This window comes from Pseudoliparis swirei, chromosome 19, assembly GCF_029220125.1.
Source record: "Pseudoliparis swirei isolate HS2019 ecotype Mariana Trench chromosome 19, NWPU_hadal_v1, whole genome shotgun sequence".
Classification (NCBI taxonomy): Eukaryota; Metazoa; Chordata; class Actinopteri; order Perciformes; family Liparidae; genus Pseudoliparis; species Pseudoliparis swirei.
This window is the reverse complement of record NC_079406.1, coordinates 3,794,517-3,810,552: the sequence shown is the minus strand read 5'-3', so window position 1 is coordinate 3,810,552 and position 16,036 is coordinate 3,794,517. Positions and strand designations below refer to the sequence as shown.

Below are 16,036 nucleotides of genomic sequence, written 5' to 3'. Positions count from 1 at the left end.
CCGGACCTGCAGCGATATTTTGCGGCGTTCGTTCTGGAGGAGCGATGCAAGTGTGTAAATATGGAAGGAAGGAAGGAGGAAGCAAGGAAGAGTAAATGAGGGAAGGAAGGAAAGGAGGAGGAAGGGAGGAAGAAAGGAAGGAAGGAAAGAAAGAATGTATGAAAGAAGGAAGGAAGGAGGAAGGAGATAGAAAAGAAGGAAGAATGAATGAATGGGAGAAAGGAGGAAGAAAGGAAGGAAGGAGAAAGAAACGAAAGAAGGAAGGAAGAAAGAAAGGAGGAAGGAGAAAGAAAGGAAAGAAGGATGAAGAAAGGAAGGAAGGAAAGAAGGACGGAATGAGGAAGAAAGGAAGGAAGTAAGGAGATAGAAAGGAAGGAAGAAAGAATGGAAGGAAGAAGGAAGTAATGTGGAAGAAAGTAAGCAAGGAACGAAGGAGATAGAAAGCAAGGAAGGAATAATGAATGGAAGGAAGAAGGAAGAAGAAAGGAAGGAAGGAAAAAAGGATGGCGGAAGGAAGTAAGGACAAAGAAAAGAAGGAAGGAAGAAAGGAAGGAAGGAGGAAAGAAAGCCGGAGGAAGTACGGAAATATTGAGGAAGGAAGGAGATAGGAAGGAAGGAAGCCTCCTGCAGCCTGCAGTGAGAACGCCCTCGGCCGTGTTTCTGCATGTCTCCTCTCCTTGTGAACGTTTCTCTGCGGCTGGACGAGCCTCAGTGTCTGTGGGCGTGTCTGTGTCTGTGTCCGTGGGCGTGTCTGTGTTCGTGTCTGTGGGCGTGTCTGTGTCCGTGTCTGTGGGCCTGTCTGTGGGCGTGTCTGTGGGCGTGTCTGTGGGCGTGTCTGTGTCCGTGTCTGTGGGCCTGTCTGTGGGCGTGTCTGTGTCCGTGTCTGTGAGCCTGTCTGTGTCCGTGGGCGTGTCTGTGGGTGTGTCTGTGGGCCTGTCTGTGTTCGTGTCTGTGGGCGTGTCTGTGGGCGTGTCTGTGGGCCTGTCTGTGTTTGTGTCTGTGAGCGTGTCTGTGTATGTGGGCGTGTCTGTGGGCATGTCTGTGGGCCTGTCTGTGGGCCTGTCTGTGTCCGTGTCTGTGGGCGTGTCTGTGGGCGTGTCTGTGGGCCTGTCTGTGTCCGTGTCTGTGGGCGTGTCTGTGGGCCTGTCTGTGGGCCTGTCTGTGTCCGTGTCTGTGGGCGTGTCTGTGTCCGTGTCTGTGGGCCTGTCTGTGTTCGTGTCTGTGGGCGTGTCTGTGAGCCTGTCTGTGGGCGTGTCTGTGGGCCTGTCTGTGAGCGTGTCTGTGTTCGTGTCTGTGAGCGTGTCTGTGTATGTGGGCGTGTCTGTGGGCGTGTCTGTGGGCCTGTCTGTGTCCGTGTATGTGGGCGTGTCTGTGTCTGTGGGCCTGTCTGTGGGCCTGTCTGTGTCCGTGTCTGTGGGCGTGTCTGTGTCTGTGGGCGTGTCTGTGTCCGTGTCTGTGGGCCTGTCTGTGTTCGTGTCTGTGTCCGTGGGCGTGTCTGTGGGTGTGTCTGTGGGCCTGTCTGTGTTCGTGTCTGTGGGCGTGTCTGTGAGCCTGTCTGTGGGCGTGTCTGTGGGCCTGTCTGTGAGCGTGTCTGTGAGCGTGTCTGTGTATGTGGGCGTGTCTGTGGGCGTGTCTGTGGGCCTGTCTGTGGGCCTGTCTGTGTCCGTGTCTGTGGGCGTGTCTGTGGGCCTGTCTGTGTCCGTGTCTGTGGGCGTGTCTGTGGGCGTGTCTGTGAGCGTGTATGTGGGCGTGTCTGTGGGCCTGTCTGTGTCAGTGTCTGTGGGCGTGTCTGTGGGCGTGTCTGTGTCCGTGGGCGTGTCTGTGGGTGTGTCCGTGTCTGTGAGCGTGTCTGTGGGCGTGTCTGTGGGCCTGTCTGTGGGCCTGTCTGTGTCCGTGGGCGTGTATGTGGGCGTGTCTGTGGGCCTGTCTGTGTCCGTGGGCGTGTATGTGGGCGTGTCTGTGGGCGTGTCCGTGTCTGTGGGCGTCGGCCTGTTTCTGCTCCGCCCTCCGACCAGCAGCTTTCCTCTCGGCGTTGCGTGAAACCTTTTGCTCGTCTTCTAATTATATCTCGGCCGCCGCAGTGAAGCAGACAGAATGTGGTAGAAATAGCTCGACCCGATGGCGTCGCTCTCCCCCCCCTCCCTCTCTCTCTCATTTGCATCCTCCCAGAGTCAGAGTGTACTCCCGCGTGCTGCTGTGTGATTTATTCATGTGTGTATCATTAATGCAGGAATGTCCGCGGGCAAAGACAAAAGCTCGGTCAACGTGAAATGAAACGCAGGGAGCGGCCCGCTAAGAACAGTTGGCGTGGTGCGCACGACGCACACGACGCACACAACGCACACAACGCACACAACGCACACGCATGACACACACATGACGCACACGGAGGATCTGAAGGAGATAACAATATAAAAGTGGCGATTGGATGTTTTGTTTAAAACCAACAGGAGCGATGAGCGTTGGCCCCGTGAGGGCCGGCCGCCACGGGGCCAGATTAATATGCAGATGAGGTGTGATTGAGATGCAAAACACTGGCTCCTCTCTCTCTTTATACATCTCATTCACTCTTTTCTCTCTCTCTCTCTCTCCCTCCATTCTCCATTTCTCTTTTACATTTGATATTATTTCCTTGTTATCTTTTATTCTCTGTTGTAGTCACTTTCTCTTTTCACTCTCTCGCGAAGCTCCTCCTCTTTACTCGATCAATGTAATACCTGCCCCCCTCTCTCTCTCCATCTTTCTCTCTCTCTCTTTCTCCCCCCCTCTATTCTCGATTTTTCTTTATACATTTGATGTTATTTCTTTATTATCTTTTATTCTCTGCTGTACTCACTTTCTCTTTTAACTCTCGCGGAGCTCCCGCTCTTTTCTCGATCAATTTAAACCCCCCCAGAGAGGGAGAGAGAGAGAGAGAGAGAGAGAGAGAGAGAGAGAGAGAGAGAGAGGGGCCAATGGGGCAAGAGGGAGACATGTGGTGGCAGCATGTCGACCTACGATAAGGGCATTAGTCTGCCCCCTGTGGGTCGGAGTGAGAGACTGCCACTGCAAGCACTCTCACTCTCACTCTCACTGTCACGTGCACACACACACACACACACACACACACACACACACACACACACACACACAGACACGTGCACACACACACACACACTCCTCTCGGTGGATATCGGCTCTGCAGTCTGGGACCAGTCAACAAATACCAGATAAGACCTGCACACGGCAAACAGCGAGCGGACTCCCAAACCGCCGAGTCGCTCCCCGAACTCGCTCCGTCCAAATAAACCCAGAAACGCCGACGTGTCGTATTTCCATACGCACACACAATTATTTACCGAAATGTTTGTGTGAGGGAAAAAAAGAATAAAGAAGAAAAGACGCCCTTCATGTTGTCGAACAGAAGGAGTCCAGAGACCGGGGGGCCGCCGCCTCTTTCCTGTGAGCCGTGGCTCCGCCCCCAGTGGAGCGAGGCCGTTTTATTTAAAGAGCTCATCGACTGCGGCGCCGCACAACAACCCAGATCCGTTATTCACAAACGAGTGTTTGAAGGACGCGAGATAATCCCCGCAGTTTACGTACGAACTTGGACGGCGGCGGCCGCTCAGCCCGGCGGCGACGTTTAAATGATGGATTTCTATAAAGAGAAACGGCAACCGTCCTCCATGTTGGAATAACACACGTCTGAAAGTACGCGTGTCACGGAGAAAGACCGACGCTGAGTCAACACCGGGACACGGGCATGAGGGAGGGAGGAGGGAGGGAGGAAAGTAGAAACGAAGAAGGAAGGAAAGAGGAAGAAAGGAAGCAAGGAAGTAGGAAGGAAGGAGAAAGAAATGGAAGTAGGAAAGAAGGAGGAAGGAAGAAAGAAAGGCAAAATGACGGAAGGAGGAAGAAAGGAAGGAGGAAGGAATGATGGAAGGAAGTAAGGAAGAAAGAAGAAAAGAAGCAAGGAAGGAAGAAATTAGGAAGGAAGGAAGAAATGATGGGAAGAAGTAAGGAAGAAGAAAAAAAGGAGGAAGGAAGAAAGGAGGGAGGAAGGAAGAAAGGCAAAATGACGGAAGGAGGAAGAAAGGAAGGAAGGAGGAAGGAATGATGGAAGGAAGTAAGGAAGAAAGAAGAAAAGAAGCAAGGAAGGAAGAAATTAGGGAGGAAAGAAGGAAGGAGAAAGGAGGAAGGAAGAAATGATGGGAAGAAGTAAGGAAGAAATCATGGGAAGAAGTAAGGAAGAAGAAAAAAAGGAGGAAGGAAGGAAGAAATGAGGAAGAAATGAAGGATGGAAGAAAGGAAGGAAGAAAGGAAGACTGAGCGAAAAAAGTAGGAAGGATGAAAAAAAGAAATAAAGAAAGGAAGGAAGAAGTAGGGAAGAAGGAAGAAAAAAAAAGAGGAAGGAAGGAAGAAAGGAGGGAGGAAGGAAGAAATGAGGAAGAAAGGAAGGATGGAAGGAAGGAAGAAAGGAAGACTGAGCGAAAAATGTAGGAAGGATGAAAGAAAGAAAGAAAGAAAGGAAGGAAGGAAGGGAAAGGAAAGGAAGGGGAAAGAGACGGGATGAAGGGGAGCAAAGAAACAAGAAGGCTCTAATGGACGAGGATCTCACCGGAGGTCGAGAGACGAGATCAATGGTGGAGAATCACAGAGACGCAGCTTCAAAAAAAGAAAGAAGAGAAGAGTAGCGGACAGATTCCTCTGTGAAGTGTGAAGTCTACCGCTAATTCCCATCGGTAAGGGAGGGGGGGGGGGAGGAGGGGGAGGAGGGGGGGGGGAGACCAGGGAGCTCCAGCAGGAATCTCCTGAGCTGCTTAGGGAACACAATGGCCACGCAGACCTGAGTGAACAGAGTCAGGGACGGAATGTTAATGTACAGACACGGAGAGGCGTTCAGGTACGCCGGGAATGACAGGCCTCAGATCATCTGTCAGGTATTAGGTCCAAAGGAAGGAAGGAAGGAGGAAGGAGGAAGTAAGGAAAGAATGACAAGGCCTCATACCATCTGTCAGGTATCAGCTCCAATCATGTTCGTCTCTCATCTTCCTCTTTGGCTTTTCATCATCCTTTTCCTTCTTGAAAGAAGGATGGAAGAAAGGAAGGAGAAGGGAGGATGTAAGGAAGGAAGTAAGGAGGAAAGGAAGAAAGGAAGAAAGAAACGATGGAAGGATGGAAGAAAGCACTCCTTCCTCCTTGCTTCCTGTCTTCCTTCCTTCCATCCTTTCTTCCTTTCTTTCTTTCCTTCTTCCTCCTTCCTTTCCTTCTTCCTCCTTCCTTTCTTCTTCCTTCCTTCGATATATATAAATGTATGTATTTATATATATATATATATATTTATAAATATATATATCTATAAATATAGATATATAAATACATATACTATATATATATATACAGTACATCCCTCGTATTACTGTAATCTTAGTTTAATCTGTACAATCACTTGCTGCAGGCTGTACTCATTAATGCAAGTTTCCCATTTATTTGTGATTTCAACTGTACAGTACAGCTAGAAAACACACACATCACACACACACACTCACACACACACACACACACACACACACACACACACACACACACACACACACACACACACACACACACACACACACACAGAACTAGAACGCTGGTAAACTGCACCAGCAGCTCCTGAGCTGATAACGATTAGGATGTAATGATTGACCAATTCATGAATCGACTCTCCGGGCTTAATGTCTGAAACATGTAATATAATAATAATCTGTGTGCATTAATTCAAACAGCTGAACTGGAGCTGGGGGATGAATCCCTAATCTACGACTCTGCGTTAGAGAAGCCTGATAGGGAAGGAGGAAGAAAGGAGGGAGGAAGGAAGAAGGAAAAAAAGAGACATGGGGGAGGGGAGGAAGAAAGAAAGGAAGGAGGAAAGAAAGAAGAAAAGAACCAAGGAAGTAGGAAGGAAGAAGAAAGGAATAAGGAAGGAATGATGGAAGGAAGAAAGGAAGAAAGAAAGGAAGAAGTAAGAAAAAAGGAGGAAGGAAGGAAGTAAGGAAGAAAAGAAGCAAGGAAGGAAGGAAGAACGTAGGAAGGAAGGGAGGGAGAATGAAAGAAAGAAGGAAGAAAAAATTAACAAGGAAGGGGGAAGGAGGAAGGAAGGAGTAAAAAAAGAGACAGGAGGGAGGGGAGGAAGGAAGAAAGGAAGGAGGAAATAAAGAAGAAAGGAAGGGAAGGAGGAAGGAAAGAATAAAAAAGAGAAAGGAGGGAGAGGAGGACGGAAGGAAAAGAAGGAAGGAAGAAAAGAGACAGTAAGGAGGGCAGGAAAAAAGGAAGGGAAGTAAGGAAAAAAGGTGTCAATGTGTGTGTGTATGTGTGTATTTGTGTGTGTGTGTGTGTGTGTGTGTGTGTGTGTGTGTGTGTGTGTGTGGGCGCGTGTGACTGACGTCTCCCTGTTGGCTATTTTGCATCCCCCCCCGATGCCGGAACAAATTACAGCCTTCACGGTACACGGAGGCCGGTGACCTCCAGCAATTTTCTGGCGCAAATCCACCCACCTTCGACACCCCCCCCCCCCCCCCCCCACACACACACACACATCACACGGGCCGGGTGGTCGTGATGGGGAATGTTCCCGTGGTTACGACTCCACTGACAATTAAATGTATTCATTGACATTTTGATTGACAGGCCCGATATGAGGAGTCCGCGTTTGCTCGCTTTTCGTATTATTATTATTATTATTATTATAAACACGCCAAGTCGGATACATCAGAGGTTTCATTAAAGAAAATATATATTTAAAAAACTGTCCAATTGTAAATTACGAAGGACGAGGCTGTCACGGCCGGGCGGAGAGGAGTTTATGAGTCTGCTGCCGGGTATTGTGGAAAAATGCTGATTGGCTGCACTATGTGGAAGGAAACAAGGCGAGGATGCAGGAAAGGAAGCCAGCAGAGTGTACAATGTAGAGCCAGAGGCAGATCCTTCAAATTAAGAGTCCGGTGACATTTTTTGACAAGAAATGAGTTTTTAATGCGCAGCAGAAGTTGTTTTTCCCGAGCCGTCGTCCTCAAATCACGTTTGGAAATGTTTAATCGGCTTCAACGGAACTTTCAAGTGTCTGAAAGTGATTTTTTGTTTCCCGGAGTTTGTTCGGCTCGGGTAGAGTGCGGCGCGACCTCCTGCGCGTCGAGTTTAAACACCGCGAGCTTCCTCTGAAAAGACGAGGTCGCTGCCTTGTTTCCGCCCCGGAGCTCGACATTAAAAGTCACTGAAGTCATATCTGGGAGATTATTTTTTGTTTCATTTTTATTTGGCTGGGCTACGTTTTGGTTTTCCACGTCTATTTTTTATTTGTAATACTCCGACAGAAAAGGGTTTGAAGAACGTTCCGGTTACTCGCCTCTTGACATTGTTGACGTTGTTGTTCTGGGGGAGCAAATCATCAGAAGTTGCACCAACCTCTGTCAAGAAGGAGGAAGGAAGGAGGATGGAAGAAAGGAAGGAGGAAGGAAGGAAGGAAGAGGGAAGAAAGGAAGGAGAAAAAAAGGAAGGAGGAAGCAAGGATGGAAGCAGGAAGAAAGGAAGGAGGGAATAAGGAAGAAAGGAAGGAAAGCAGGAGGAAGAAAGGAAGGACGAAGAAAGGAAGTAGGAAGGAACGAAGAAAGTGAGGAAGGAGAAGAAATGTAGGTGGAAGGAAAGAAGAAAGGAAGGAAGGCGGAAGAAAGGAAGGAAAGAAAAGAGGGAGAAAGGCAGGAGGAAGGAAGGAGGAAGAAAGGAAGTATGGAGGATGAAAGGTAGGAGAAAGAAAGGAAGGAAGGAAAGAAGGAGGAAGAAAGGAAGGAGGAAGAAAGGCAGGAGGAAGGAAGGAAAAAGAAAGGAAGGACGAAGAAAGGAAGTAGGAAGGAACGAAGAAAGTGAGGAAGGAGAAGAAATGTAGGTGGAAGGAAAGAAGAAAGGAAGGAAGGAAGGAAAGAAAAGAGGGAGAAAGGCAGGAGGAAGGAATGAGGAAGAAAGGAAGTAGGAAAGAAAGAAGAAAGGAAGGAAATAAGAAAGGAAGTATGGAGGATGAAAGGTAGGAGGAAGAAAGGAAGGAGGGAAGAAGGAAGGAAGGAAAGAAGGAGGAAGAAAGGAAGGAGGAAGAAAGGCAGGAGGAAGGAAGGAAAAAGAAAGGAAGTATGGAGGATGAAAGGTAGGAGGAAGAAAGGAAGGAGGGAAGAAGGAAGGAAGGAAAGAAGGAGGAAGAAAGGAAGGAGGAAGAAAGGCAGGAGGAAGGAAGGAAAAGAAAGGAAGTATGGAGGATGAAAGGTAGGAGGAAGAAAGGAAGGAGGGAAGAAGGAAGGAAGGAAAGAAGGAGGAAGAAAGGAAGGAGGAAGAAAGGCAGGAGGAAGGAAGGAAAAAGAAAGGAAGTATGGAGGATGAAAGGTAGGAGGAAGAAATGAAGGAGGGAAGAAGGAAGGAAAGAAGGAGGAAGAAAGGCAGGAGGAAGAAAGGAAGGAAAGAAGGAGAATGAAAGGAGGAAGGAAGGAAAGAAGAAAGAAAGGAAGAAGGAAGGAGAAAGGAAGGAGGAAGAAACTATGGCCTCCTAAATGAAGCATGCTTGTTCCTCGGGGCAAAACAAAACTCGTACATATTCCGTCCCTCCGTCCTCCTCGTGAGTCGCGTGTTGTTCACGTGTTTTTATTCATCTGGAGGTCGCACAGTTTCTGATTTTTGCAGACCTCCATTTTGTCTTTCGCCGTCAGGAGAACGTTCCGGTGGCCATCGGGCGTTACTCCAGCCTCTGTCACGTTCCCATCGCGGTCGCCGTGACTCCCGAATACAACCCGCCCAGGAACGAGCGCATTATGTTGAAACGCATCTCGCCGGCGAGTTTGGGAAGCGCCGCACCGATAGCCTCCCTCCCGGGTCACGGGAAGCCGCTCCTATCCATACTGATTTGTCCGGCGCCAAGTGAGATGAATTGTTCCCCCCTTTTTTTTCTTCTTTTTTCGACACGCCGCCGCAGAGTCGCTGGAGCAAAGAGACATTCGGTGAGAGAATCTCGGCGCCGTGACAACCAGACGCCGGTGACTGATTTATTTTCTCCTTCATTTCATCCTCTTACTTTTCCCCTGCAGCATGGCCGCCGACGGGTCACTCAGACGCTCTTTCATTAGTTCAGTGTCCGAAAAAGGGGAGGGGGAGAGGGGGAGGGGGGGAGGGGCTCCTGCTGCTCTCGGCGAGGCCCCCGGTGGCCGCTCTCGCCGTGTCATCCTTCTGACAATTATTCTTGCTCCATTTAACGACCTCGCCCCCGACGTAGCTTTGGTGATTCTGGGGATGTTGTTCAAAATGAAAAGAAATTAAATTCAACAATGGCCTCAGAGGGCTTTACATTCTTTACACGGACGACATCCCTGACCTTTGACCTCCCATCGGATCAGGAACAACTCAGAGGAAACCTTCAGGAGAGCAAGAGAGGAGGATCCCTCTCCAGGATGGAGAGATGAATAGAGGTCATGTGACCAGCAGGAAGTGTGACAGAGTTAAAATGGACATGATTGGAGGAAGAAAGAGAGGAGGAAGGAAAGAAGGAAGCAGGAAGATAGAAATGAAGGAAGGAGGAGGAGGAAGGAAGGATGAACAGAAGAATGGAATGAAGGAGAAAGGAAGGAAGGAAAGAAGAAAGGAAGGAAGAAGAAAGGAAGGAAGCAGGAAGATAGAAATGAAGGAAGGAGGAAGAAAGGAAGGAAGGGAGGAGGAGGAAGGAAGGATGAAAAGAAGAATGGAATGAAAGAGAAAGGAAGGAAGGAAAGAAGAAAGGAAGGAGCCAGGAAGGAAGGAAGAAGAAAGGAAGAAAGGAAGGAGGAAGAAAGGAAGGAAGAAGAAAGGAAGGAAGCAGGAAGATAGAAATGAAGGAAGTAGGAAGAAAGGGAGGAAGAAAGGAATGAAGGGAGGAGGAGGAAGGAAGGATGAAAAGAAGAATGGAATGAAGGAGAAAGGAAGGAAGGAAAGAAGAAAGGAAGGAGGAAGGAAGGACTGAGAAAGGAAGGAAGAAGAAAGGAAGGAGCCAGGAAGGAAGGAAGAAGAATGGAAGGAAGGAAGGAAGGAGGAAGAAAGGAAGGAAGAAGAAAGGAAGGAAGGGAGGAGGAGGAAGGAAGGATGAAAAGAAGAATGGAATGAAGGAGAAAGGAAGGAAGGAAAGAAGAAAGGAAGGAGGAAGGAAGGACTGAGAAAGGAAGGAGCCAGGAAGGAAGGAAGAAGAAAGGAAGGAAGGAAGGAAGGAGGAAGAAAGGAAGGAAGAAGAAAGGAAGGAAGGAACTATGGCCTCCTAAATAATGCCTCCATATTCCTCGTCTCTCTTTTCTCTTTACGTATCGGCGTCTTGTTCACGTGTATTTTTTCCTCCATCTGATCTGAGACCAGCGGCTGTGACGATGAGCAGGCGACTGAATCACGGCGGCGAGCCGACGCCACGACGACGCCATGACGACCGTCGGAGGCGGCGGTGATAAGCGTGTCCTGAAAAGTGATCATAATAAACTGCATTTCTGCGTGAGGCCTCGTTTTGATCCAGAATAGCGCAGGTGTGTTAACGATCCCCCGAAAAACTGCAACACCTGAACGCACCACCGTGATTACCAGTTTTAATAGTCACACCCTTTGTTCTTCCTGCTGTGTCAAAAAAGGTTCCTGCGGTACTTTGGAGCACGAAGGCAGAAGAATTGGCTTTGAGAATTATTATTATTAATATTTTTTAATAAAGGAGGAATCGCTGACCTTTGAGAATCGGAGGTAATCTCTGTAATTGGAGAACTGAGGAGTGGGAACGTTTAGTGTTGCCTGGTTAAAATGAATTGTTATTGAATTTTTTCGGAGCACAAAACCAACATGGAGCCGTCAACCTGTCCGAGCTGGTGTCAGCATCACGGGGAGGCGGGGCTAAAACATCATTTCAATGTGAACGCTCGAGCGCTCGCAGTGGAAAGTGCCATTTTACAAACGATACGAGAAGCAACGCTTCAACTGCTCGTCTCTTCAGTCAAAACACGACGCAGGAATCCATCACAACATTCATATTTGCGCAGAAAACTGATATTTGCGGCATCAACATGTTTCTATTTTCAGAAAGTGGAGAGAAAGAAAGTCACGGATGTAATTCAGAGAATAAATCCAATCACACTTCAGTCGTACAGTAATTATGTTTCTTTTCTGACACAAACCGGAGCATTAGCTCTCGGTGCTTGTTATCCGATAATTCATAATTTGTACATAATTCAATGGAAAGAATATTTCTTAAAAAGAGCAAACATTTAGTGACTTTATAAAACAACAAATGCCCACAGGAAGGTATAGATATACATAATTACACATGTTGTATTACATCGTTGGCACCGACTTGGATCAATGGATATGAAACTGATTATAAATAACAATAATAAAGAAGAAAACAAACACTCCCATGTGGATTAGAATTTTTCAAATACTTCCAGGAGAAAGATAGATCTGGAGACGAAAACTATATTTCATATCAGATGTTCTTATGATGACGTAAATACTGACTCTAAATGTATCGCACTCCGCAAAATGAGAAATGTGAGACTTTATTGTTGTTAGTTTTATTCATGAAATCGGGGGGGGGGGGGGGGGGAAGTATACTAAATTATTCCGAAAAGTGTGATGAGCTGATTGTGATAAGACGTGAATTCTCGTGTTTGACGCCAATTGCGCAGCGAGAAGATTCGCCTAAGTCGCCTGAAGTTGAAATATTTCAGCATTGGCAAAAAATCCGCCCGACGACAAGTTGCGAAAGCCAATCAGCGTCGAGCTGCTCCTCCGGTGGTGAATCTAACTGCTGCTCTAGTGGAGCTGGAAGAGACATTCAGACGTAGAGGTGAAGGTCACCGAGCTGTGAGCCTACGGGTGATGTCATGTATAAATATATATATATATATATATATGATATTAATGTTATGAACACAAACACGAGGCCGTTAGATGTTCCCACGTTTGTGGGACGTCCTCAACAAGTATAAAGCAGAACTAGTGGTTATTTCTTCATGGTGGATGAAGGACATGATAACTGTTTCCACGGAGTAAAGCCACAGAGATAAGCCCCGCCCCTTCTAAGCCCCACCCCCACCAAGGCTCGAATGACGCGAAAAAGCCACAAGCGAGTAAACTCACGCGAGTAAATCATCGACCTTCAGAAAACTAGTCACGGACCAGTCGTCCGGGCTCCGGGTGTGTGCCGCACGTCAGAACCAGAACCAGAGAGCCGCCTCCTACCTCGGGGGTTGTTGAGCGCCGCCTCCGCCGCCTTCCGGCCCTCTCCACAGTGGCTCTGGTCGAAGGGCAGACACTGCTCCCCGGTGCCGGCCACCACCTCCAGGTTGCGTGACGGATCCTTGGGCTGGCCGAGGTTCCTCACCCGGTACACCCGGCGGCTGCTGGTGTCCGACACGTACAGCACCTCCCCCATCGGGTCCATGGCCAGGTAGTACTTGTGAGCCGGGCTGGTGCTAGTGGGGCAAAGCGGGCGCGGTTAACGAGGAATTCATTGAGGGAGAAAAGATAGTATCCATGGACTTTTATAGGACTTTAAACCACATTTACAAGACCACAAATGTTGTGAAATCTCTGTGTTTACATGAAGAGAACATGTAGTATTTAAACTAACAATGAGAATTACGAACAGGGGAGGACATTTACATATTTCTTAGTGGTAATTTGTTTTCCCCCACTGACTTTATCCAGGGGTAATTAAAAAAACTTAGGCACACTTTTTGAACGATGTGAAATAACATTTAACCTTTGTTCACAAATTAATAAATATACTTATTTAGGCTTACAGTATATGATAAATTGTCATAAAAATAGCAATAATACGACTATTATGCAGTAGTCTACAGATTCAAAGTGTTTTCTTAGATTTTTGGAACAAAAAACAAACCAAAAACATAAATTAGACAATCATATTCAATGTTATTCATATTTATTTGGGTTTATTTATTTATTTTTTAACAATTATAACTTATTTCTTTGTTTTTTTTATAATTCAAAATTATATTTATTGATTTTTGTGTGTGTACCTACCTAGAACAGGAAACACAGACAGGACACACACAACACAAAACGAAAACAAAACGCTATTCAATTATCAGAATTATTAGAGGAAATTATGGGGGCATTTTTTTGCATCCCTCCTCGTGGGGCAACATTATATTTCTTAGGGGCAGTTTTGCCCTTTTACAATACAGCATACAGTAGATATAACCTGTAAATTAACATGTGAATATAAAACATTTCCATGACTTTTCCAAAACTTTTCCAAAACAAATTCCATGGCTTTTCCAGGTTTTCCATGACGGTACGAACTCTATGTTTAGATGTTGGCATAAGGTACATTGTTCCCAAGTGCATTAAGTTTGTCTTTTTTAGAATAACAAATCAGTTTTTCTTACTTACTGGAAGCGAAACAAACAGTGAGACCGACCCACTTTTTATGGAAATTATGATAATAATAAGCAGCGTTCATGAATAGACAGCACCATCAATAACAGACAAAGCATTTACAGGAAACCAGGTGAAAAACAACCCAGTGAAAAGTTTGTGTGAGAGACTCTGGGAGCGAAAAGCAAGATTTTAAATAGCACAAAAAGAGGACAAAATCCTAAGGATTACATAAATAAATAATTCTTGGTATTTTGTCCTAAGAATAATTTTTCTTGTCTCAGGATGTTCGGTTAGAAGAAATATTATAATGGATGCTCTGCCTGCTCCCCTAAAGGTTTACAGATGCATTAGTATCATTTAAACTCCATCTCAAAAGATACCTGTTTACACTGGCTTTTGGTTAAATTACATATTCTATGTGCTGCCTTTTATGTTTTTAGTTTATTTGGCTCATTTGTTTTATTATGTTTTTTACTCCACCATCTTTTACAGTGTATTGTACTTTGCTCTTTTAACTGTTGTAATCTTTTAATTGACTACTGTAACTGCACTTTGTGACACTTTTTCTGTAATAATTGACACATTAATACACTTTACTTTCTTTTAAAAGTATTCAACCAACAGTGTATGTCACACTAACTGATAATCCTTCTTCTTCTTCAACGCTATGATCAAAATAATGTTTTTGTGTCAGTCAGAATATTTTTTCCACCGAAACTGTCCATATATTTTCCACAGAGAATAAAAACTAGATAATACGATGTACACTTTGGTCACTGCCTTGCGTATATATTTTGTGTTAGATTAAAAATTAAATTATATATATATATATACATATATATTATTATTATTTTTCCTCTGTATATTTAGTATTTTAGTTTTAGTTTTAGTATTTAGTATTTAGTATTAAGTATTGTTATTGTGTTTTGTGTTTTTCTTTTTATCTTTTATTTGTATTAATGCTCTAATTCACCCACTGCTGTTGTCCTTAAATTTCCCCACTGTGGGACTAATAAAGGAATATCTTATCTTTTCTTATACTGAATAAACCCAATGATAGAATATCTTCTGTATGTTGAGGTTGATTCATTCATTCATGGTGGATCTATCCACAGTAACAATAGAATATGTTTTTCCTTCTTTTCAAATAAATAAAAACTCTTAACTCTCTCACAAAGCGTGTTAAGCTTTATTTATTTATTTTATTTTTAACGGAATTGCGCCGTGAATGCTGGGTGATGACGAGCTGCCGCCGCACTGCATTGCTGGCTTTAACAATAATAATCAATAATGTATGAAAGATGCATTCACACTGCAGCGAAGGACGATACTTGTAATATTACGGCTTCATTATTCTTTATTTAAATAAAGACATAAAGGAGTCCTGTATAATGCTCCCCTATAGTATCGCTGCAGACAGCTATGGTTACAACGCCATATAATAACATCAATATAGATTTTTCTTTTCGAGACAGATTTCAAAGAGCTCGTCGCATGTTCGTCAGCATAAATTATTCATTGGGTCGGTGTCAGGGAGCAATAACGACCTTTACATGTAAATGTATGTGCGGCGAACGGCATAATTCATGCATTCATAAAAGAAAAAACAATTTTAAAAAAAAGGATGCGTGTCCTTGTACCATTCCTCTGTGATATGACACCCACTGCATATGTTATGTTTCTTTTTCTTTTCCTGCTTTAACATTTTTCTTTTTGTGTTTCCTTTTGGTCCTTCTAGGCCAGATGCATGGTTTTTTTTATTTCTTTTTTATTTCTTTTTATGTTTTATTATGCATTCTTACTTATGAAGGTTGTATTCCTGTAAAAATACTTAAATAAAATATCAAGTATAAAAAAAGACTTTGTTTCCTAGTACCATTCCTCTGTGATATGACACATACTGTTGTGCATATGTTATGTTTTTATTATTATTACTATTATTATTAGTATTAATATTATTATTGTTGTTATTATTATTATTATGCATTCTTACTTTTGAATGTTGTATTCCTGTAAAAATACCTAAATAAAATATCAAGTATAAATAAATAGAAAATACGTAATAACGCAATTATAACGACCTTAATGTATAAATGTATGTGCAGAGAACGGCATAATTCATGCATTCATCAAAGAAAAACCAATAAAAAACAAAAAGCCTGTGTGTCCTTCTACCATTCCTCTCTGGTGCATATGTTATGTTTTTTATATTTTTCATGGGTTCTACATTTTAATAGTGATTGTTGCACAACGTTGTATTTATTGGGTAATATTTTATCTTCTCACTATTGCGCATTGCTCCAGAATGGTGATGCAAAATGAGAACGAGAAGAAAACAGAGACAATAAAAAAAAGAAGAAATAAAGGTCCGGAAACAAATTAAGAATAGAATAGAATATATACTTTTATTAATCCCCAAGGGGAAATTAGTTCTCTGCATTTAACCCATCCTTAGTTATTAAGGAGCAGTGGGCTGCGGTGAAGCGCCCGGAACATTCATACAGCCGAATGAGTCGCGCGGACACGGAACTTTCTTTTGTTCCGGCTGTAATTGTTATTTTTCCGAGAGGTGAGAGTGGACATAAAAAACATGAAGTTCATTTCCCAGCGCCGGGCTCAACAATACAATATGTTG

The 16,036-nt window shown here is 44.6% G+C and overlaps 1 protein-coding gene across 2 annotated transcripts in view; it reads right to left on the bottom strand.

Moving 5' to 3' along the window:
- The window catches only part of tenm1 (teneurin transmembrane protein 1), a 233,911-nt gene that overhangs the window by 49,750 nt on the left and 168,125 nt on the right, over positions 1–16,036 (bottom strand). For both annotated transcript variants that reach the window (XM_056438944.1, XM_056438945.1), the window contains one exon: positions 12,235–12,467. In XM_056438944.1, coding sequence (XP_056294919.1) covers positions 12,235–12,467 — 233 coding nt within the window. The remainder of the gene's footprint in view (positions 1–12,234; positions 12,468–16,036) is intronic.